We start from the raw sequence: 22,252 nt of genomic DNA on the forward strand, positions 1-22,252 counted from the left end.
ACTGGCTCTCTCTGTCCACGCGTTTCTCCACTTTGGCAACTTTAAGAATGAACGAATGCACCCCAGCCCATGCTGGCTGGGGAATGCTGGGAGTTGAAGTCCACACCTCTTCAAGTTGTCAAGGCTGAGAAACATTGGGTTAGTTTATTCGCCTCGGGTGAAAATCTTAATTGCTTGAGCGCAAACACAGTATCTCAGAGCAGGCTGCGTTATTTGGGTTTGAGCGTACGGCGCGTGCAGACGGAAAGAAGAAGTCGTTTTGCGCAGCCCGCTTCGTCGGGCAGGGCTGCCTGGGGAGGGGAGGGGAGGGGAGGGGAGCATCGCCAGCCGCCCAGCCCGGAGTCGGAGTCGGAGGGGGAAAGGCGAGGGTGTTTTCAGAGGCGCGGCTCTGGATTGGCTCCCCTGCTACGGCATAGCATTTGAGCGCCTCTACTCGGATTCCGGAGAGGCCGGTGGGCTGGGCAAGGCGCGCCCGCCCCCGTTCCGAGCCTGGGAGGAGCCGCGGCTGGCGGCAGGCGAAAGAAACTCCGTCCGCCCGAGCAGCGGGCGCCTTCATTCATTCGCCGCCGCTTGGAGCGCGCACGTCCGCCTTTCGCGCGCGCCTGAGCTGTCCGGCCGCTGCTCTCGGAGTCTTTTCCCGCGTCGGGAAGGAAGCGGGGCAGGAACGTCCGCAAGTGAATTCGCGGGAAGGAGGAGGAAAGGAAAAGAAAAGAAAAGAAAAGGAAAGGAAAGGAAAGGAAAGGAAAGGAAAGGAAAGGAAAGGAAAGGAAAGGAAAGGAAAGGAAAGGAAAGGAAAGGAAAGGAAAGGAAAGGAAAGAACTCTCGAGCAAAGGAGATCAAGTGGATTTTTTGGAGCCGTTCCGCTGGGTTTGCCAATGGCCAAAGGAGAAGGAGCTGAAAGCGTCTCAGCGGCTGGCCTCTTGCAACCGAGCATCTTAAAACAAGAGGAGCTGATCCATTCCAAGGTAGCACGAAAGTCAACCCCAGCGCGGGAGGGCAACGGCGAAAGAGACGGGGGGGGGGCGGGGGGAAGAGTTACTAAGGCGTGAAGGGGCTGGAAATCGCGCGCGAAGCTGCTGCGGCTGGGGAGCCAGGGAGGTTTACTCCCGAGGAAGCACGGCTAAAAACAGCTTGGCGGTCCACGTGCAGCCCAGGCGGTCAGTCGCCGGACAGGGGTCCGGGGGATGCCGAGCGCCCGTCTCTCGGGGAAATGGAGCTGCCAGGACGCGGGTGTGCATGCTGCTCGCCCCCCCCCTCCTCCCAAGCACAGCCTCCCCACACACACACAAGCGGGTCCTGGGGGAGAAATGCGGTGGCCCATCCGGATCCCCTCCGGATCGGGGCGGGGTGGGCGGGCAATCCTTCCCTATAAGGCTCGGAGTCTTCAAATTGGAGAGGGCCCGGGTGATCCACCATGGCTCTGCTGCGGACGCTGGCTAGCCCCTTGCGTTTTGTCAAGGTTAGTCGTTCCGGGGGGGACGTGTGAACGGGTTTGGGGAGGCAAGGGGATGGCGCGGGTAGCAAAGGGGACTGGGGAGGGGGGTTGAGTGACACCCCGGGGAAGCCGCCCGCCTCGCCTCGCCTCTTAAGAGAGCACCTCGCTGTTCTGCGAACCAGCCGTGAGCCTCGCGCGGTTCAAGTTCATTCATAAATGGCAAGTAGACACGTCCCCCTTTATTTAGCGTGACTTCCTCTTTGAAATAAATGAAAAAAACGCTCTTTTGCGCCTTGCAGCCAACGAGATCCCTGCCGTGGGTTTGTTTCCTCTTCCTTTTTCCTTTTTTTCCCATTTAATGGAGGGGGGGGCGGAATCAGAGGACAGACTTTCACCTTGAAGCATTTTTTCAAGGCTCCGGCGTGTGTGCGTGCGCGCCTCTTTAAGACACAACTGCGCAACGCCCCGGCCGTTTCAGAAAGGCGTTTGTGTAGTGGTTTTTAATGCAAGCCTGTTCCTTCGCGGATTTTTGAACCCTGGCTTCCCACGTTATCATGGGCTGGTGGATTGCTGGAATCCGCCGATTTTTTCCTAGCGTCAGGTGGGAACTCTCGGCTGGGTGGGAATGCGAGCCTGGGACTTAGGGCTCTAGAAAGAATGAATGGGGTCAACGCTGAAGATCGTTCGCAGCGTCTTTATTCAGTTTCCACTTCTGGCCAGGATGGCCAGTTCACAAACAAGGGTTGAACTCTGCACCTTTAATTGAAGGGAAGACTCAGCCTATGGCTTCTCTAACAGACTTGGTGTTCCTAATCTGTAAACTGGAGCACCAGAGGGATGTTTGCTCAGCTCTGTCAGATGGTTTTATGATGGCCACATTATGGCCTGAGTGGATGGCCTGTTTTGCACAAAAGGCTAAACAATAGCTGGATTCACAGGATCACTGAACATCCAACTGCACTTTAGTCTAGGTTTGCAAACCTGGCCACTGTATTTTGTTTGATTTGGGAGTAGCCACTGAACCAGGGTTCATGGCATAGCACTGGCCTAGGCATCGAGGCCCCTTCCCCATGTTTGAATTTCAGTTCCTATTCAGCCTTAGCCAGCATGACCAGTGGCAAGGGGTTGTAGCAACTGTATCCAAAATACCTGGAGAACATCAAGTTGTCCACCTCTGGTTAAGAATGGTGTGTGAACATGGGCTTTGCATCTGGGTCTAGCTGGAAGATTTCAGCATTCTCCAAGTTGTAACATGCCTGTTCAGTACTAAAAACAGAGATGAACAGTGTTTCCGGAGAGGAAACCTAGTTAAACCAGGAGGTGCAAACTCTATCAAAACAATCCATAATAGCATGGATGGAGTGCTGTAAATGGACTTTAAGATTTTCTCTAATGAAAACTCTTTAGTGATTTCAGACAGTATGCTTATGATGATCCTTCTGAGTTTACACCACTTGCCTTTGCCAAAATTGGGTGTGTGAGTACCAAAACTTTTTGGAGATGACTCACATTTTTCTGTGTTCACCCAACACACAAAGTCAGCTCTGGTAAAAATCCAGCGGTGTGCAAAAGTCAGCTTTAACTTCTGTGATTAATTTGAACAGGGTGGGAGGACCTGAGAGCTGTATAATTTAATGCAACATCTCAACTTTTTCAACTGTAATAATTATTGATAGAGCGTCCAGACTTTGTTTGGATGAATAGGGAGGGTGACATAGTGTTATATCTGCTGGCAGTGGGGGAAAGTGTTAAACTGGATTTCCACCCCGATTGGGATTGAAAGCACGAAGGAGCGCAGTGCAACACTTCTTCTGGGTCAGCTTCTATTATCTATCCTTGGTGAGATTTATTGCCCATTTGAGCTGGAATATTTACAAAGCGTGAACAAAGCAAAGGGTTGCTAGAAAGTAGAGGGTGATAAATACCTTGGGCAGATACCTGCAGATGTTGCTAAAGTTTCTAGAAGGTTATACAAAAATGTTCCCTTTCTAAAACCAAGTACAAACCAAACCACTTGGTAAATTTCTTGTTCCATGTATTGTGTGAACCCAGAAAATAAGTTAATTCCATAAACAGATTACTGTGTTGGGTGAATTTAGCGATGGATTCAGTTCATAGATTATAGAACAGGGTTTCTCAACCTTGGCAGCTTTAAATTGGGTAGACTTCAAGTCTTAGAATTGAAGTCCAGACATCTTCAAGTTGCCAAGGTTGAGAAACACCAGTATAGAGTATTCCAAGGAGTCTTTCTGCCCTGTGTGAACTCAGCCCAAGTGCTGTTTGACCTTCAGTATGGAGCTTTGACCATTGCTTCCAGTCAAAGTGGGCTAATTCCCTTGCCTCCTCTTTTCCAGAAAGAAAGCAAAGCAAAGCTATCGATATGCAGCAAAGTGTGTTATGCCATTGGTGGGGCACCCTATCAGATCACCGGTTGTGCTTTGGGATTCTTTCTCCAGATTTACTTACTGGATGTGGTGCAGGTAAGTCTTAACTGGCTCGGGTACTCTCTTTGGGGTAGGGTGGTGGTGGTCAAATCAAAGACCTATTTGGGACTTGTGTTGGATTCAACTCCAGGCTGAGCTACTTCCTCAGATTTGCACCCAATATAGATGTTCTTTAAGGGCTGTTTTCTTTGTCTTAGTGTTTCCCAAAAGCTTTGATGGAATGCATTTCCATGCAAAATTTCCTACATGCCCCACTCTATGTAGAACCCTAGCTTTTCAAGGAGGCCCCTTGCCTTGCCTGCTGCTTGACATGCTAACTTTCTGTATGGAGGGACCTTCTCGTTGCTCTTTCAGATCTAGTCTCAGTGCTGTGTCCTTAGTCCCCACCTTATGGGCAGCCCTCCTTCACGCCACCCCCTACTGATCCAAGGGCTTCCGCAGGGCTGTGTATGTCAATCATGTCAAAGTGGTGGATGTGACTAGACAATTGAAGTTCTGCCCCTTTTTAAGATGTGTTGCAAGCATCATATACCGTGCAAAATGGACATGGTTTCAGTCGCCTGATCCAGCCTTCCAATCTGATGTTGTTGACACTCCTCCCCATAGGCACTTCTCACAGGATCTGTGGATGGAGGGCATTGTGAAATGCCCTGAGCCAATGCCAATGTTGGATTAGTGTTTTATAATCCAGCAAGTCATAAATAGTGTAGCCTTCAAAACCTACTCAGCCAAGAAAGTAAGCAGGAGGTAGAATTACCTGGGCCAGAATTCTCCTATAAGTTTGCACAGTGCAGCTTTCTCCCATCCAGCATCTTCCAGATGTGGTAGGATTACAATTCCCAAAATTCCTAGCAGCACAGCGATTACTGATGCTGTCTGGGAGTTCCAGGAGTTAGCAGGCAATAGCAAAGGCGCTCCCCCATTCATCCAGAGGGCACCAGCTTGGGGAAAGCTGCAGCATCAAATCTCTCCTGCTGGGAGGGAGGGATTTAAAAAAAAATGCTGCCAATTGCAGGGCTGTCTCTTGCTTTTCTGCCTTGCTGGAACTTCATGCTTCCCCCTCATTGACCTAATGTGAACTGAACCAGGGCGGAAATCCAGTGCCTCACCCCACTTCTAGTCTAGTATACAACCACACTGTTGAATGCATTGTTGAGTCAATTTTACATGCTCCTGACAAGTGTTCTCAATTTAAGGACACCTTGTTTTCTCATGGTGCATTGCTGGCCCTTGATTATATGTTCTCGATGGCATTTCACTTTCAGTAAATAACTCCTGATGGGAAGGGCAGCACTTTTGCTATTGCTTGGTAATTCATTGACTGAGTTCACCCATCCCACAAAGTCCTGGCTTGCTTTAACTGTAGTTTGTTGAATAAGCCACATTGGCTTGGTTCATCAATCACCCAGAGCCTAGCCAACCAGCTAATGTTATATACAATTGGTGAACTTCGTTGACATGTGGTTCCATCTGTTTTTGGCCCCGTCATCCCTGGAAGCCTGCGTAGCATGTAGAAGCTCATAGCTTTGGCTGAAGAATTCAGCATACGTGAAGTCTCAAAACTTGGGGGTGGCAGACCTGAAAATGCAATCAATATGACTTCACCATCTGATAACGTATCTTCAGGCTTCAGCTTCTCAATGTCAAGCTTCAGCTAGAAGCAGGACTTGAACCATTAAGAGAAGCTCAGGAGAAAATACCAGAACTACAGAGTAAGTCATATTTATTGGAAAAGATAGAAAGCTGTTACCAAGAGAATTTCAGCAACTGCAGCTGCTCAAGAAATTGGCTGAAGTTCATAAGGATTTGGTTCAAACGTTGAGTTTTCCACCTTGCCCTAGCTCATGGATTTCTTGAGCTCCTCTTGCCAATTGGTTGACTTGTTTCTACTTGTCCTTTGTTTCTGCAATATACAGACTTGCTTTTATTTTATTTATTACTTACAATGAGAGAATGAGCTCTCACACTCAGGTTGAATGGAGGTTCTTCCCTTCTTCTGTTTAACAGATGGACCCCTTCTATGCATCCATCATCCTTTTCGTGGGCCGTGCTTGGGATGCCGTAACTGATCCTCTGGTGGGTTTCTTCATCAGTAAAAGCTCCTGGACTTGCTTTGGACGCCTGATGCCCTGGTAAGCATGCAAGGATGCAGTCTTGTGGATGGGGGGAAGATAAAGCCATTTTCAAGCAAAGTCTCATGCTATATGGTGACATCTGTGGAGTTTTCTTGACACAAAACAGGCGTGGGTTGTCATCACCTTCTTCTGAGATGTTTTGAAAAGTTATTTTTTATCCAATGCCCTGATGTTTCTTGGTGTCTTTCCATGCAAGAATTAGCCAGGTCCAATCTTGCTTAGCTTTCTGAAGATCAGTTAAGGTTGGCTGGATTCTGCCACTTCCTGTGATAAAACTTAAGCAAGCTCAATTACTGCTGAGCACACCTGAGCAGGAGCACATCTGTATAGTATTCTTGGTGACAGAAGAGAAGCGGTTTGCCATTACTTTATGGCATATTTTTTCAAATACCCAGGGTAGTCTTCAGACTGGAAAACTAGAAGGAAATGCTCCTGTAGACACTGGAAGTCAAGCTCATTTCAAATGAGTCTTTATCTGGCTTAGCAAAAAATGCCAGGGATTGAACTTATAGACCAGTGTTTCTCAACTTTGGCAGCTTAAAGATGCATGGACTTCAATTCCCAGAATTCTTCAAGTTGCCAGGGTTGAGAAACACTGCTATAGATAGTATTGTAACCCTGTTATTTGCAGTTCTTGTTTGGAGAGCATCAAAAACATCAGGAAGGTTTTGATCCTCAGTGACTACAGGTGGATGAGCTGGAGAGCTGGGATAGCTGCAGGTCTCTCTCTCCATTGGGGTTGTAGGAGAAGCTACTAACAGTGGAGGAAGTTGGTTGGTGTCTACCATAGTCAAGTGGGAAAAAATCAAGGGGTGCCTTTGAAGAGTACCAGTAATATTGGCAACTCATTATGTCCCCTGCCTTTGTGACTGCAGGATTGTGGATCAGTTTTGCTCTTTCCCCACCCTGGGTAATATTTCTGGGTCCTTGTAGAGCTATAGGATGAAAGTGACTTGATGAAATTGAGACACTTTGCATGATGTGAGTGTGCAAAGCAACTCTTGCCGGTTTCATGGGCCACAAGGGAGAAGTCAACTTGCACTTGGGGTAGGGGGGAGCCCAGCACAGCCTGGCTGATCCTTGAAGGGTTTTGCAAGTGTAGGTATAAAACCCTGCAATGGGTAACATGCTTACTGAAGCTGAGCTTTCTTTCTGGATATTCCATTCTCCCTTCCCCCATTTCAGCAGTTGGTGAGCATTTTAGAGATAGCATGCCCCAGGTGGCTTGGAGAACACCTGTTCTCTTAATTTATAGCAGGCATGGGCAGAAGACTTGTAGGAATTGTTCCAGATCTTGTGGTCCATCATTGTTGATGATATTAGTGCTGATGGGTGTACAGCAACTGCAGGGCACCAGATTGTGTTTGCCTAGGAGTGACAGGAAAATTCTTCCCTAACCCAACACCCTGGGAATGTGCTATGGCTACCTTCCCAAACTCCCAGCCGATGTGGCCAACAGCAAATCTGGGCAGCATAGACCTGGCTCCCTGGAAGACATTGGGGCAGAGAACTGTGGATTGTAGATCTGCCTAGGCTTTGTGGTTTTATTAGTTAAATGCCTGTAATAGAATGTGAGAATGGCCTTGGAAGATGGTGGCAGGGGAGGAGAAGAAATGCTGCCTAGGGAATGATCTGATAAAAGGGGGAGGAGCCCCCAATTGAGTAACAGACAGAGAAAGAAACTTAGAAAGGACCCCCCCCCTCACATGATCAGGTGGGAAATAGGTGCAGTGAGAGAGTTGTACTTTGAGACTTGCTAGATTGATGCCAGCCTTCCCAGGTAAATCCAACAGGAAACACAACCAGATGAGCTAATTCTACTTTATTGATGTACAACTCTCCCAACATCTCTTTTTACAGCCTGATCAGTTAGGGCGGTTCCTTTCTCAGTCTGTTTCTCTGTCCATTACTCAGTTGGGGGCTCTTCCCCCTTTTATCAGATCGTTCCCTAGGCAGCATCTCTCCCCCCACCATCTTCTAAAGTCATTCTCACTTTCCATTGCAATGCCTTTGTGATGGACTGGATGGGAACTGGTTTATATATCAAGGAAGATTCCTTGAAAAATCCAGTTGCTCCACTGAATCCATTGGTCCTCTTCCTCTTCCCTATCCCCTAACTCCCAGTGCAGGATGGCTGGCTGTGGAATTCTGGGAGTTGAAGTCCACTCATCTTAAAGTTGCTAAGGTGGAGAAACATGGCACTAGACCATCTCTGAGAGTTGATTCAGCCCTTGTTTGAACCCCTCTAGGGAAAGAGAATTCTCTACTTCAGTGTTTCTCAACCTTGGGAACTTTAAGATGGGTGGACTTCAACTCCCAGAATTCCACAGCCAGCATGCTGGCCGTGGAATTCTGGGAGCTGAAGTTCACCCATCTTAAAGTTCCCAAGGTTGAGAAACACTGCTCTACTTCATGGACAGCCTTCCACTGACAGCTCCTCCAAGTCAGGAAGTTTGTTCTGATGTCTACCCTGAAATGTCTGTAAAAGGTGTAAAGATTAGAAATCAAAGGCAGAGAAATATGAGCATGAAAACCTCAGCAAGATATTATAAAATAGGAGTGTACTGTGTTTTCTAGGTTACATTTGAACGTTAGTCATACTCTAGGGCTGCATCCAAAAAAAATTGTTGCTTGAGGCCAAGGCAGTCAACATTTGAGTTGATTTAATTCACTTCTATGTAATTAAAACTGATAGTTCAGAACAATTGGCCATTGGAGGACTTGCCCATTCAGCATGTGGATTTAGTTATCAGTCAAGTGGTCAGATATTTTCAGGGCTGCGAACTGGATTGGTTTCAGAAGCATGAGGTTTCCACCGTTAGGCCAATGAATCAGGAATTTTTAATAACTGGCTGGAATTATTCAGTCCTCTGGGTAGAGTCATGTATGCCCTCCAGGCATAGATTCGCTCTTAAAAGGAAAAGATTATAAGAGCAAAGAGGAATAGTACAGGAATAAAGGACTTCATTCAACCAAGCTTTAGAGAATCTTTTGAAAGATATTCTTGCAAATGTTTTTCCGGACTCTGGGTTCAGACAATCACGGTAAGCCCACGTGAATCAAACACAGTCTCTAGGTTCCCATAATATGCAACCCTCCTCCCCTAACAAAAATGTATTATGTTTTACCATGATGGTCTAGTTCAGTGTTTCTCAACCTTGTCAACTTTAAGATGAGTGGACTTCAAGTCCCAGAATTCCCCAGCCAGCATGGCTGGCTGGGGAAGTCTGGGAGTTGAAGTCCACACATCTTAAAGTTGACAAGGTTGAGAAACACTGGTCAAGTTCACATAATCTACCAAGATAATGGTTGGGTTGCTAAATCACAAATACCTTGACCCTATTTTAGCCTAGCTTAGCTTGCATGTGGTACGGATCCAGACAGAGAATCTCTTAAGTCTGCTTTGCCCAGTGCCTTCCAGGTATCTTAGTTGGCAGCAGCCTTCACATTTACCCCGCAAATCACTGGGCATGCTGGCTGGGATTGATGGGAACTGTACTGAAGGCCCCAGAGATGTGGGAGAGACCACTACAGTAGCAAGCAAGAATATAATTCATTGCAATCAAATGTCTGTTTGATTGCGTCTTTGGAGGTTTTGCTGAGCTGAAATTGTTGGAAGCCCTGTGCTTGAGGAACGCAGGGGTGTGTGTGTGATGTGCTGTGTTGTGTTGAAGTGCCTTCCTGCACAATTGTTTGCCCTCTTGGAGTTTGCCTAGGGCAGTTGCTAGCAGAGTTGCTTTCTCTGGAAGGATTGAAACAGCCCCCTTATCAGCAGCTAAATTTAGCGTCCCCTGATGCAAGAAGATTCAGGAGGTCGTGTCCTCATGCCTCTGATTATGTCCGTCCATAGCTCTGCAGTACACCCTGGTGCACGTTGATTCCGAAGTAGATCCCCATGTAGGACGTGCTCTGTGGGGCCTCCTCCCTGCCTGATGATGCACGCTGCACCCTATAGCTTTTGAATGCCCCCCAGCTCGGTTTTTCTCCTCCTCTTTCTGCAGTCAAGCCGTGTGAAGTTTTGCAGCGGCTTCAGATGGACATTCTTGAAAGTTGGTCTGCCCCTCCCTTGTGCATGTTCTGTCTGAGATACTCGCTCACTCCATGTAAGAGATCACCAGGAGCGAGAGGCTCAGAGTGGGCAGGCAAGCGGGGGCATGCGATCCGTATATTTCACACTCTTTTGTAGGGTGCAAGGATTCTGCAACAGTTACGAGAAAGCCAATGCAGCTTGCTACTTGGTCAGACTAGGATGGGGTAGACATCCAGCCTGTGGAAACTCAGGGGTGACATTTGCACAACCGGCTAACTTGGTTAAGGTTTTGTGGGTGGATATGTGCCTAGTTGAGTGCTCAGGCCATTGAGTTAGTGTAGAGCTCAAGATATTATGTGTGATGCAAACCCAGAAAATGGGCTAGTTGAGTAACCCCATTCAGCATGTTGTATGAATCTGGTTGCTGGTCTGGCCTTTCTTGTTGTGGGAAGTTGAAACTGGAGGTTGCACTGTTGTGGACATTGCCTTGAGCTCCTGAAGGAAAGGCAAGAAGTAAATCTAGCCGGTGGATCACTGGCAGCTGTGTTGATCTTCTCCCAACAGTTGCTAGATGGGAGACTTTAGGATGAAAAGTTTCCAAGCTGTTGTTATGCTAGCCAGCATTTTCAGCTCTTCTATTATTCCCTGAGCTTTCATGCATTATAGTCTACTTCATCAGATGTAGGAGAAAAGGCCAATTGTTGGGCTGGGCGTGAAAGGGGAAGGAAGGAACAGGCATCTTTCGGGGGAAATTGACCCAACGTGTGCTGCGACTTCTCTCTACAAACCCTGTGACTTGCATCCTTGTACCTCACCTCAGAACACAAGTACGGAAGCTGGAACTTGCTTTGTGAAATTGTGAAGCACGTGTTGTCGTTTTTGCGTCCCTGTAGTTTGTCCTAGGTGCCCATTGAAAAAAGATAATTTGCTAGCTCTTTACCTTTGCTCTGGCCTTCCCCACCCACAACTTTTTCTCCAGCTTTTTTCCATGGATTTAACAGAAGTGGCTTGGCTTCGCCCAAAGCTTCGGTGGCAATAAATGCTCATTGTGGCAACAAGAAGAGGATTAATGCACCAGCAGCAGAGACAGGGTGGCTTCTCAGCTTTTCCTTCAACATGTTTGCATTGCACTTAGACCAGGGTTTCTCAACCGTGGCCACTTGAAGACGGGTGGACTGGCGTATGCTGGCTGGGGAATTCTGGGAGTTGAAGTCCGCCCGTCTTCAAGTGGCCACAGTTGAGAAACCCTGACTTAGACCAATGGCCAGCTTGAGTTCCCTCTTGACTTTGATTCTCCTTTGCAGCTGAGCAAACAGCAGGCGTCCTTCCTTTCCCCAGGAAGAGAAACAGTTAAAGCTGGCAAAGTTATGCAATGGGGAGGGTGGAGAGAGAAGTGTGGCACGGCAGAGGAGACGGGTGTGTGGAACACACCATCCCCACTCAGCCAATGAGGAGGCAGGATGTGCGCGCTTGCTCACATTCCATCTGGCTTCCTCCCTTCTTCCCGTCAGAGGGTTGGAGGTTACTCTGAGTCAAACAGCTCAGACACCCTTGTGGGGTGAGTGGGATGTGAGACCAGCTGGGCTGGTCTGCAGCTCGCTCTTGAGCTGTTCTGCTCCTGCTCTTGCCAAGAGCATCTCTGGCTGGAGGGGTTCCCAAAAGGGTGTTTCCCCCTCCTTCCCATGAGCGAACCAGATTTTCGGTTGCCACTGGCCACGTCAGTTTCCTTTCAGACCGAGAAACAGTTCGTAAAGATAAGTGAGCTGAGAAGACCATGGAAATACTGAGTAACTAGCAACCCCTGCGCATATCAGAAGCAGCAGGAAGAAAGGACCGTCACCTTTTGGGACACGTCACTATTGCGTTCCACACCACTGCAAAGAATGAGCCGGGAGGAAAATTCCCATGTCCAGGATCTTTCTCTTTCATTTCCTGGTTTCAGCCTTACCTCTTTTGTACAGGATGCAAAAGAAATGAGAAAAAGACATCTGTTTTGGTGGGACATAAAATTATCTCTGAGGCATATGCCCTCAATGCAGAAATGTCAGAAACCTATTTGAAAACATTAACAGCTTCCCTTGCTTTTCTTTCTTTCTTTCTTTCTTTCTTTCTTTCTTTCTTTCTTTCTTTCTTTCTTTCTTTCTTTCTTTCTTTCTTTCTTCCTTCCTTCCTTCCTTCCTTCCTTCCTTCATTCATTCATTCATTGAAAGACGGACTATTGTCTGACCATTGTCCTGATCAGACAATAGTATCTTAAGCTAAAATGGTTCTGCTTCCTCCCATGTGGTAACTTCTCATGGTAACAATGCTTAGAGAATTTAAGCTATGCGTGTCTCTGGCTGATGGTTAAAATTTGCTCCCTTCTCCCACCTGGCTAAAAAAAGACATTATAAATTAATGTTCTTTATTTCTCATCCCCTTCTTGTCATCTCCATGTGCTGCTCTGCCAATATCAACTTCCCCCAATAACATGCCCTCGCTGCAAAGAAACCTCAAGAAATAAGCAACCTTCTGGAGGATGAGAACACTTCTCATTTGAAGATTGAATCATAAAAGATTAAGGAGCTCATTGAGAGGCAGCCTGTCCTTTACATTCTCCTTTCTGAAGAATTATTTTAATTTTGCCAGTGAGCATTTAGCAGAATCTTTCCCAGCCTCCAAATGACTAATGAGCTAGAAAATCTAGGAGGGTAACAGTCTTTTCAGTTCCCAAAATAAAGCCAGCACTTCTGCAGATTTCACTTAATTAGTACTGTAATTGTCAGACTTACCAGCAGGCAAGTCGTGTGCGTCTGAAGAAGCGGACTGTGATCTACCAAAACTTACATGGTCATTCATTCATTCATTCGTTTATTTATTTATTTATTTTATGAAAATGTCCCAAAACTCTTGGTTGGTTTTGCTGCAGAAATTTCACCTTCTGGGTACTCTTATCTGAACGTGCAGTCTTGCAGGGAAGTGAAGCCCGCTAAACATATTCAGTCCTTCTACCTCACTTGAATGGAAGACTTGGTTCCTCTTTTCCCTGCTCTCATTTTACATGTCAGGCATGCAAACTTGCTCTTGCTGATCTTCCTCCCAGTCTTGAGGAGACCAACTTTTGCTGTCACTTGCAAGGGCTGTTTAAATGCCTCTAGTCCTGTTGCTCTTCTGGAGGGTTTTTCCTTAGGCACAAAATCTTTGCAAAACATTGCTCTCCTTTTGATGCTTTCTGGAAATTTGCCCCACCAACCTAGCCAACTAGTTTCCCCTGTCCCACCCACAACCAGCTATGTAGGTCCTAGGATATGTTAACTCAGTGTTTTTCAACCTCAGCAACTTTAAGATGTGTAGACTTCAACTCCCAAAATTGCTCGCTGGAGAATTCTGGGAGTTGAAGTCCATACATCTTAAAGTTGCCAAGGTTGAGAAACACTGATGTACACAATCAAAGACCTTGCTGTGGTCAATGAAGCAAAGGGAAATCTATTTTCTTGCTTTTTCAATTAGCCATCTTACATTAGCTTTGATCTTGAGTTCTACCTTCAAATCTTGGAATATAATGAATTAAAGGTTGCTGAGGTTGAGAAACACTGTGTTAACTTATAGGGCTCAAGGTCACCTTTAAACCTTAGAACCCTTAGAAATTTGTAAGAGCATTACAGCTGTTGACTAGAGAGAATCATGCTTAGCTGCATTTCCTGCCTAGATCCCAGCAATAGGATTTAATTTAGAGATAAAAAGACCAATCTTACTCCTTTTATTTCATGTTGGAGGCTGGAAGATCATGCCTTCCCAACTCTATTTAGGAGAGATGTAAATTTACTGTTGCAATTAACAGTAGGTGCATCTTGACATCCTCCAGATGCTTTGGAATGTCTCTCCTACAGTCCTTTTCCGTTGACCATGCTAGCTGGGACTGGGAGGAGCTGAAGGCCATAACATCTGCAGAACAACAGATACTGTATGGCTTGGGAAGGAATCTAACCAGGAGGACACATTTATCTTGTACGGGTTCATTGAACAAGCTACAGTGGCTTGGTTGGAGGGTGGCTAAGCCAGTGATGGTGAACCTCTGACACATGTGTCAAAGGCAACACAACATTTTGGGTGACACGCCCGCGTTCACCAACACCCGACCGCAACTATTCTCCCTGAGTTACCAAAGAAACTGAGTTTGTTTTACTCGTATTTCATTTTTATAATTGTTTGACGTTTCTTTATATAATACATAGCACCACATATGATTGGATTGGATTTTTTTAAATAAATGAATATGTAAATAATTGTGTTTTTGTTTGGGGGTGTGTGTGACATGCCAGCAGAGTCATATTAAGCATTTTCCAAATTTTTGACACGCGGAGCCCAAAAGGTTTGCCATCACTGGGCTAAGCTGCTGTTTGTGATTTAGAACAATGGCTGGAATCCTGCAGGGCAGTAAGCCAGGAATTTCATGCCTTCCAGCAGCTTGATATCATCCCAGGTCTTGTGACCCATGTTGAGAGCTTCACTCAAAAGGGGGGCAGGATTTGTCTTGGGCAGGCAAGGAGCTTTAAGGGTACAATGGATGTCTGAGGCCCTTAGAAGTCTTAAGACAGTCATTTTGCAATGGAAAAAAAAAAAGAAAGAAAGCCCAACTTCTAGGGGTACCAAAGTTCATAGACCATCCTCTCGTTTATTCCTGCATGAAGCCAGAAAGAAGCAAACAGCTTAATGGCTTAGTACCATCAGTGAACGCTGAGTGTGTACATGAGAGAGAAAAAGGCTGGGTTCACCTACTTCCTGGATTAGGCCAGATAGGGTTGGCTGATTTGGGGTTCTGCAGTTTGTGGGGACTCAGCTGTTGTGAGAACCTGGCCAGAAAATTGGCATTGGGTGGAAATACGAGAGTTTGCTGTGTTAGTGGTTTTTCTTAAATCTGGTGCTCATTCTCATTGAAACGCTCCATAAATACTGTTAAGTCTGGGTCTCCAGCTGGGGTTAACCAGCTAGGGATGCAGCCAAGGGGATCAGAGCAGAACTGAGAGGGCTTTACCCTGAATTGGTTGAGATTTTGCAGAGATCATCAGTCTACCTGGGACCTTAAGCCAACTTAGCACATGTCAGAATGGTGTGACCTATCAACTCTACCCCTTTTTTGTCTTTCCTCCAAAAATATTAACCCTTTCCTTTTGCTTGAACCCCCAACAGGATTGTCTTTTCCACTCCCTTTGCTGTGATCTCCTACTTCCTGATATGGTTTGTGCCTGACATCTCTCGAGGGCAAGTGATGTGGTACCTTTTCTTCTACTGCACTTTTCAGACCCTTGTGACGGTGAGTCTGTCCATTTGGGATACAGCTAGGACTTGGATTTTGGTGCCCGCCTCTTGCCACGTTCCCTTCCTTCCCTCGCCCTGCCCTTGTTGGCTTTGATCTTCTGCTCCATACGGCACCTTCGCTGGCCATCTTAAAACCAGCGTGTAGGCCAAATGCTCGATTTAAGATTGTCAAGATGGTGGGGGAGAGCTGAAATAATCAAGAAATGGACATTCTGGCAACGATAAGCAGCCTTGAATTGACTGTGCTGTACATATTCTGCTATAGAACATATATCTCTGATAACCTGTTTCTAAAATAAGATTCCAGTCTTCGTGGTTCTATTGCAGGCACGTCCCATTCTTGTCCTATTGCACAGAATCTCTTGGCTTAATTTTTCCAATCTTGGGAATCTTTTCTAATCCTTGAAATTGTGCGGGGGGGGGAGCATTTTTGCCGTAGAGGGATCCCAATCAATTCAGTCAATGCAGCTTGTTTAAATCTGAACTGGATTTTGCACGCTGAATATGCTCTGAAGTCTCCCGACATATTTTTAGAATTAAGTTTGTCCTGTTGGGCTCGGTCCTCATAAGGTCCCAAAGCTTGTCCGGCTGGTTTCTCCCCCATCCCCAAATTATTTCTTCCAAACATAGTAGGCACTTTGCATAGGCCACATCAAATCAAATTTTATTATGGTTGTAGACCAGCATATTATGCCACATCTTTTAATATGTTGCAGTTAAAAGCTGAATTCGTATGTGCATGCTCAGTGTCTCCTTTTTTTCTCCTTTGCAGTGCTTCCATGTTCCTTATTCCGCCCTCACCATGTTCATCAGCAGAGAACAGAGTGAAAGGGATTCTGCCACAGCCTACCGTAAGAAACCTACCATCTCCGCTTATGAAAAATTTATCCAAAAGGCTTCCACCCTTCTAACTTTGGAAGCTGACTCTTCCCCATCTGATCATTGGACTGTGAAACACCACAATTTGTGTGTGTGTGTGTGTGTGTGTGTGTGTAATATCCCTTCCTGATACATATGTAGGCTTGGGAGCTTGTGCCTAGACTCTGGTCCAGCGTTTCTCATCCTTGGCCACTTGAAGATGTGTGGACTTCAACTCCCAGAATTCCCCAGCCAGCCATGCTGGCTGGGGAATTCTGGGAGTTGAAGTCCACACATCTTCAAGTGGCCAAGGATGAGAAACACTGCTCTGGTGGCTTCATGGGAGGTCAATTAGCTCACTGATGATGGTTAGTTAATGTCAGTATTTGCAGAAACATACATAAAAGTGCATGTGTAAAAGTTGAACCCAAGGAAGATGGTAGGAAATTGCAAGATTTTCTAGTCTACCCTTTCTTTCTGTTTTCCAATGGCTGTTCCTAATATTTGTCACAGTGATCTAAAGAAATCTAAAGGACAGGGGCAGTTTGATCCTGTTGCATTGAGGTCATTTTTGCAACGACGTGTGGATAATTAGCTTCCTTATGCACTGAGTTCGTATGAAGTGGAAGTGATTGGAAGAAGCCTGTTTGTAGAGTTCTCCAATAGTTGTCTTCAAGCTTCCAGCATGGTAGCCTCTTCCTCCTTGCAAAAACCCAGGATGTAATACATTAGCACGTTTAAGGTAGCCCTTATTTTGGTGTGGTAGCTTGAATCCTTCATTCTGGTAATCGGTTCCATTTATCTAATATGTAAAGAGCAGCTCATTGTAGTCATAGGAACTTTCAGACCACAAGTCAAAACATGACCTCGGTCAACAGTGACATAACTCAGTAGTAAAGGATTTGAGGTTTACTAGGAATCCTACCTCTTCCCCTCTTTCATAATTCACAGCTCAGATCTCATTTTCCCCTTGTTTGGGGAAGGAATACGACCTAATAGCTGAGAATGAAATGAAAGATACACGTGACTTCTTTTCTTTGATGTTTGAGATGCCCGTCTTCAATAGGAGCGTACTTGAACATGGCTCCCCAGGAAGATTTCAGATGCACGTATATTTCTTGGAACACATTGACTGGGTGAAAGATTCAGTATTACTCACCATGGGGAAATGGTTGGTGAAATTGCTGAGATGGACAAATGGACTTTCTGATGATTACGGAAAGATCATGACTGACGTTCATCAATGACTAGAAACCCCTTATGGACTTTTTGCATGAGTAAAAAAATGATTTTGTGATTTTTGGTTTTGATGATTAGAAAGAATAGGTTATAGAAAAAAGGGAATTATGATGAAATTGGAGAGAGTGGTTTGATTAGAACTGTATGTATAATTGCCAAGAGGGATGTCGGAAGCCATTTCTACATACATACATACATACAAATATACATATATATTCATGCTTTCTGTCTTTTTATTTTATTTTTATTTTTCCAATCTTCTTTTCTGTTTGTTTTTTTCTTTCCTTTTTTCACACTTACTTTGCTATATTTTTTCTTTTTCTTTTTTGTTTCTTTGAATATATTTCTTATTTATTACCTAGGTAAAATCTTTTAATAAAAATGTTTTTTTTAAAAAGAACACATTGGCTGGGTTCACCCAATATTCACAAATTCTGGTTAACAAAACACAGTGTCTGCATTCACATAACATTCTAAGCCCCCTCTCCCCCAAATGAAGCACATTATAGCTTGACAGGATAGCTTGGTTGAAGCTGGTGTTCACCAGGTGATGAACCAGAAACTCCACTGTGGTTTAGCTCAGCATGTTAGACAACCATTAGGTGTTTATGAACCCAGCCTTGTCGTGTCTAAATTATGCTTCATGACTGGATTGTGAATTGGTAAGTGAACTGGATTGGATGAAACTGCAGTTAACTTAAAGCACGGTTTAGCTTAAGGTGTGAACCCTGGTATTCAGGTGCTAAATGAGTTAAAACCAGCCTCTACCACCACCTGTGAAAAGAATCTCAAACCTGCATTTTACTAGTCTATTCACAGCCTCTATCCCTTTTTTCTACAGGCATGACAGTAGAAGTGCTTGGGACTGTCCTAGGAACAGCCATCCAAGGACAGATTGTGGGCAAAGCAGATACACCATGTATTTCCGACCCACCCTTCTTGAACCCAAACTATTCTTCAGTGGTCTTGGAGGAAGTCAACATCACCCGTGACACTGGTTCGCTCTCTGACACGGTATGGATCCTTTTGGAGAACTCTGTGTTCTCACTACAATGGGGTAAAGAGTCTGGCTGAAGCCTGTGACTAAAGACTGAGTTGAAAAAAATAATCTTTATTTTTGTCGCTGCTTTGTCTGGATGACCAAAGTGAACAGACTGATGCTCTGGCTTCAGAGCTGGGATGTCATGGAGTGTCTTCTCCTAGGGAGCAAAAATGGGACAAAGCTGTTGTCCAAGTTCTTGTTTATTCCCAGAGGTAATTGAGAACAGATCAGAACAAGGTACAAGATCCAATTCTGATAACCTGCATTCAGATAAGATGCTTCAACGGGTTATTAAGTGGACCTCTTATTCCGGGTTTCCACACTACGTTGAACCCTGAGCTAATTAAATAGGCTGGATTTGCACAACATGCTAAGCCACAACAAAGTAACCCCCATTAAAACAAATTAAACTTGAAGGCTTGCTATGCAAATGCAGTCACCAAGTGTGTCACTGACCTAGTTAAAAGTTGTTTTGGTCAGTTTAGAGGCATTGGTTAGTCTTTCATTTCCCAAACAAATGAAATTTGTATCAAAAGAAAAAGCACCTGAATTTACTCCAATATATTAATATTTCTCAGACTTAGCTACTAATCTGCAAATTTTGTACCTTATCATCAACACCAGGATGTATATTCTAATCCAGTGTTTCTCAACCTTGGCAACTTTAAGATGTGTGGACTTCAGCTCCCAGAATTGCTGGCTGGGGAATTCTGGGAGCTGAAGTCCACACATCTTAAAGTTGCCAAGGTTGAGAAACACTGTTCTAATCAGTGTTTGATTTTATCTGGAAAAATTGTTGGTTTTCTGGGATTATTGATATTAATTAATAGTTTAACTTGTAAAATACTATGAAGAAAATGAAACATCCACCCTCTTATGGTTCTGGGGATCATCATTTAGCTAAAAGAATCAGTATGGTATATGGCCATGTGGGATTTATTGCTAGGTTCTGGCAATCAAATACAATCTGTTGGCTTTTGGCTTACTAACCCAAACCAGGCCACAATGAATGGTGGAACCAATCATGTTTAAAAGAAGCCATGGTTTATTGTAGCATGTGAAGCCAACCAGGATGTTTGTTAGGTTGCTGAAGTTTTATATCATGCCCCAGTCAAATTCTCAGGATGCTTTCTATATAAGTAGCTGCTTTTAATTTAATTTGTTTGGCGGGGGGGAGGTTTGCTGGCTGATGGCCATAATAAATGAAAATTGAAATTGAAATATATTTTATTTATATGTCACATTTATATAGCTAGCCATCTCACACAAAGCGACTGTGTGTGAAATTGCTTTGGGAAGGATTAGATTATGATATGATATTGTTGTTAATACTATAAATAACAATATAATATTGTTATTGTTAATATAACAATAATGACAGTTGAAGGCTGTTCTCCTTTCCTGGAGCAGATCATAAAACGTTTAATTCTTCATTGCCAAGTCAGTATCCAGTGAACCTTTGCTGCAAAGATGTCCTGCTTGAAGAATTGCATCTCATCTGGACCGTTTCATTCTTTTTTTTTCACTCTTCTTTCCATCCTTTTACAGAGAAATGCCTATATGATTGCAGCTGGTGTGATAGGTGGGATTTATATTCTTTGTGCTACCGTTCTGTCGGTAGGCGTGCGAGAAAGGCAAGGTAAGACAACTGAATCAGCTAACACCATATATTATTATGTATTATGTATTCCCAACCATGGCAACTTCTACAAGCGTGGACTTCAATTCCCAAAATTCCTCAGCTGGCATGGTCCTTGCTTAGAATTCTGGGAGTTGAAGTTCACACAAGTTGCCAAGGTTGGGATAAGCTGGCTTAGATACCTCTCTCTAGAGGGCAGGGGTCTTGGAAGTGAAAGGCCCAGCCTAATTGGCCCAGACAGTCACTGAGATCACAACAGATGTGAATCCATAATCAGAGTTGAATAATCTACTAAAATAATATATTGCATCAGTGAGGGACATGGTGGTGTATATGGACACCTCTGTTGAAGCCTACAGGGCCCTGACCATCTGACTTTAATGTTTTGTTAAATATGCTTTTACTTTGAAATTGTGAAATGAATAGGAAGTTAGCCTGCTACATGCCAGCATTAATTTATTTCTGTCCTGCCTTTTCTCCGAGTGGGGAAGATGTCTTACATAGGAGTTGCCCTTCAGAGTATTTCCACAACTACATTTCTGGAAAGTAGATTGGACTGAGGGAAATAGAGAGAGAAAGGCTGGCTTGGAATCCTCCAGGAGGCCCATGGTTTAATGGGAACTTGGACTTGTCAAGTGGAGAGATCCAACTTCCTCTCCACTACCCTCCCTTAATCCGGGCCAACCACTGCAACCTTTTTGTGAGCAAATAAGCTCCTCCAGGGTGGCCACTTTATGAAGACATCTACATCATCTTTTCAGAAGTGTTCCCTGGCCCCAAAGATGGCTACCTTGAGACCTGCCAACACCCTCATGACACCCTTCTAATTAAGGCTGGGTTTTTTTCTCTTGCTGGATACAGGGGGCATGTTCAGTATTACTACCTCCTGTTGATTATGTAAACAGACCCATTGGAGGGTTACAAAAGCCTCTTGCTTGCCCCTTGGGACACCCTTATTGTAACTTTCTCTCCAGTGGCCACTCCTGTTTAATACCTGGGTGGACACCGAGGGAGAAAATGACAGTCTTGTGCAAGAATTGATTGCATAAACCTGCCATGCCTGGCTCAAGCTTCTCATGGGGAAACCCCACATTCTGGTTCTAACCAGCCATTGCAGAGCAGACGTTAGCTCACTCCCTGGACCTGCTCTCTGCTTTACCTTCAATGAGATGTGACATCCTGTTCAACCTTCTGACAGAAAGCCCCTTCAAACCCAAGGTGGCTTGGAGGCCTTCTGTGGAAGATGCTTATCAAAAGAGCCACTCTTGAGCAAACATTACTTTATGCCTCACCCGTGTCCAGAGACTCCAGATCTGAGAAACCTTCCTTAGTGTCCCTTGAAGGGAAAGTCCTATCACTGGATGTATAATATTAAGATTAGCTGAGAGAGGAAGTGTCCTGGGCAAACTTCCAATGATAGCATTGATATGATGATGTCTTTGGGGCAGGGCTGGAACATTTGGCTCATTTGGGGAATTAATTAAAGGCATCACACATTTATTCTACTATAAATAAAGGTGTGATGACTTTAGTTAATTCCCCAAATTAAATTTATTCTACTGAGAGGTCTAGTGGTGAAGGCTCCAGGCTAGAAACCAGGAGACTGTGAGTTCTAGTCCCGCCTTAGGCATGAAAGTCGGCTGGGTGACTTTGGGCCAGTCCCTCTCTCCCAGCCCACAATGTCAGGCTTGGGTGACAAGCCAGTTGGTCAATTCTTGTGGCAACCAATGGATCAATATTTGGTTGATCTGAAAAAAAGCAGACCCTGCACCTACAGGAAAACACTAGGAAGGGAAAAAAAAATCACACATTGATTCTATTACCTGCTTTCTCCCAAGTCTCTTTGCACTGATTTGGCAGATTGCTACTAAATTTTGGCAAGGTAACTTTTGGGGGGGGGGAGCACCAATAAAAAGATTGGAAAGGAGCATACAGACTGCCTTTGTTTCCCCCTGATCTAGAGAATGGGATGGGCTAAAGCAGTGTTGTCCAAACCTGGCCACTTTAAGATGAGTGGACTTCAACTCCCAGAATTCCCCAGCCAGCATGGCTGGCTGGAGAATTCTGGGAGTTGAAGTCCACTCATCTTAAAGTGGCCAAGTTTGGACAACACTGGGCTAAAGGAAATGCAC

The 22,252-nt window shown here is 45.0% G+C and overlaps 1 protein-coding gene across 2 annotated transcripts in view; it reads left to right on the forward strand.

Moving 5' to 3' along the window:
- The first annotated feature begins 484 nt into the window (after positions 1-484).
- Positions 485-22,252, forward strand: part of MFSD2A (MFSD2 lysolipid transporter A, lysophospholipid) — a 35,299-nt gene continuing 13,531 nt past the window's right edge. The window contains exons 1-7 of one of the 2 annotated variants that reach the window (XM_088140284.1): positions 485-965; positions 3,790-3,915; positions 5,887-6,011; positions 15,214-15,337; positions 16,115-16,193; positions 18,281-18,453; positions 20,030-20,120. In XM_088140284.1, the coding sequence (XP_087996410.1) occupies positions 876-965; positions 3,790-3,915; positions 5,887-6,011; positions 15,214-15,337; positions 16,115-16,193; positions 18,281-18,453; positions 20,030-20,120 (808 nt within the window). In that variant the 5' untranslated portion in view covers positions 485-875. Of the gene's footprint in view, positions 966-1,007; positions 1,460-3,789; positions 3,916-5,886; positions 6,012-15,213; positions 15,338-16,114; positions 16,194-18,280; positions 18,454-20,029; positions 20,121-22,252 lie in introns of those variants that run through there. The other variant, XM_088140285.1, reaches the window with a different exon arrangement.

This window comes from Python bivittatus, unplaced genomic scaffold (assembly GCF_059951505.1).
Source record: "Python bivittatus isolate LINGU-HERP-01145 unplaced genomic scaffold, Pbiv_v1 ctg000260_np1212, whole genome shotgun sequence".
In the NCBI taxonomy this organism is placed as follows: domain Eukaryota; kingdom Metazoa; phylum Chordata; class Lepidosauria; order Squamata; family Pythonidae; genus Python; species Python bivittatus.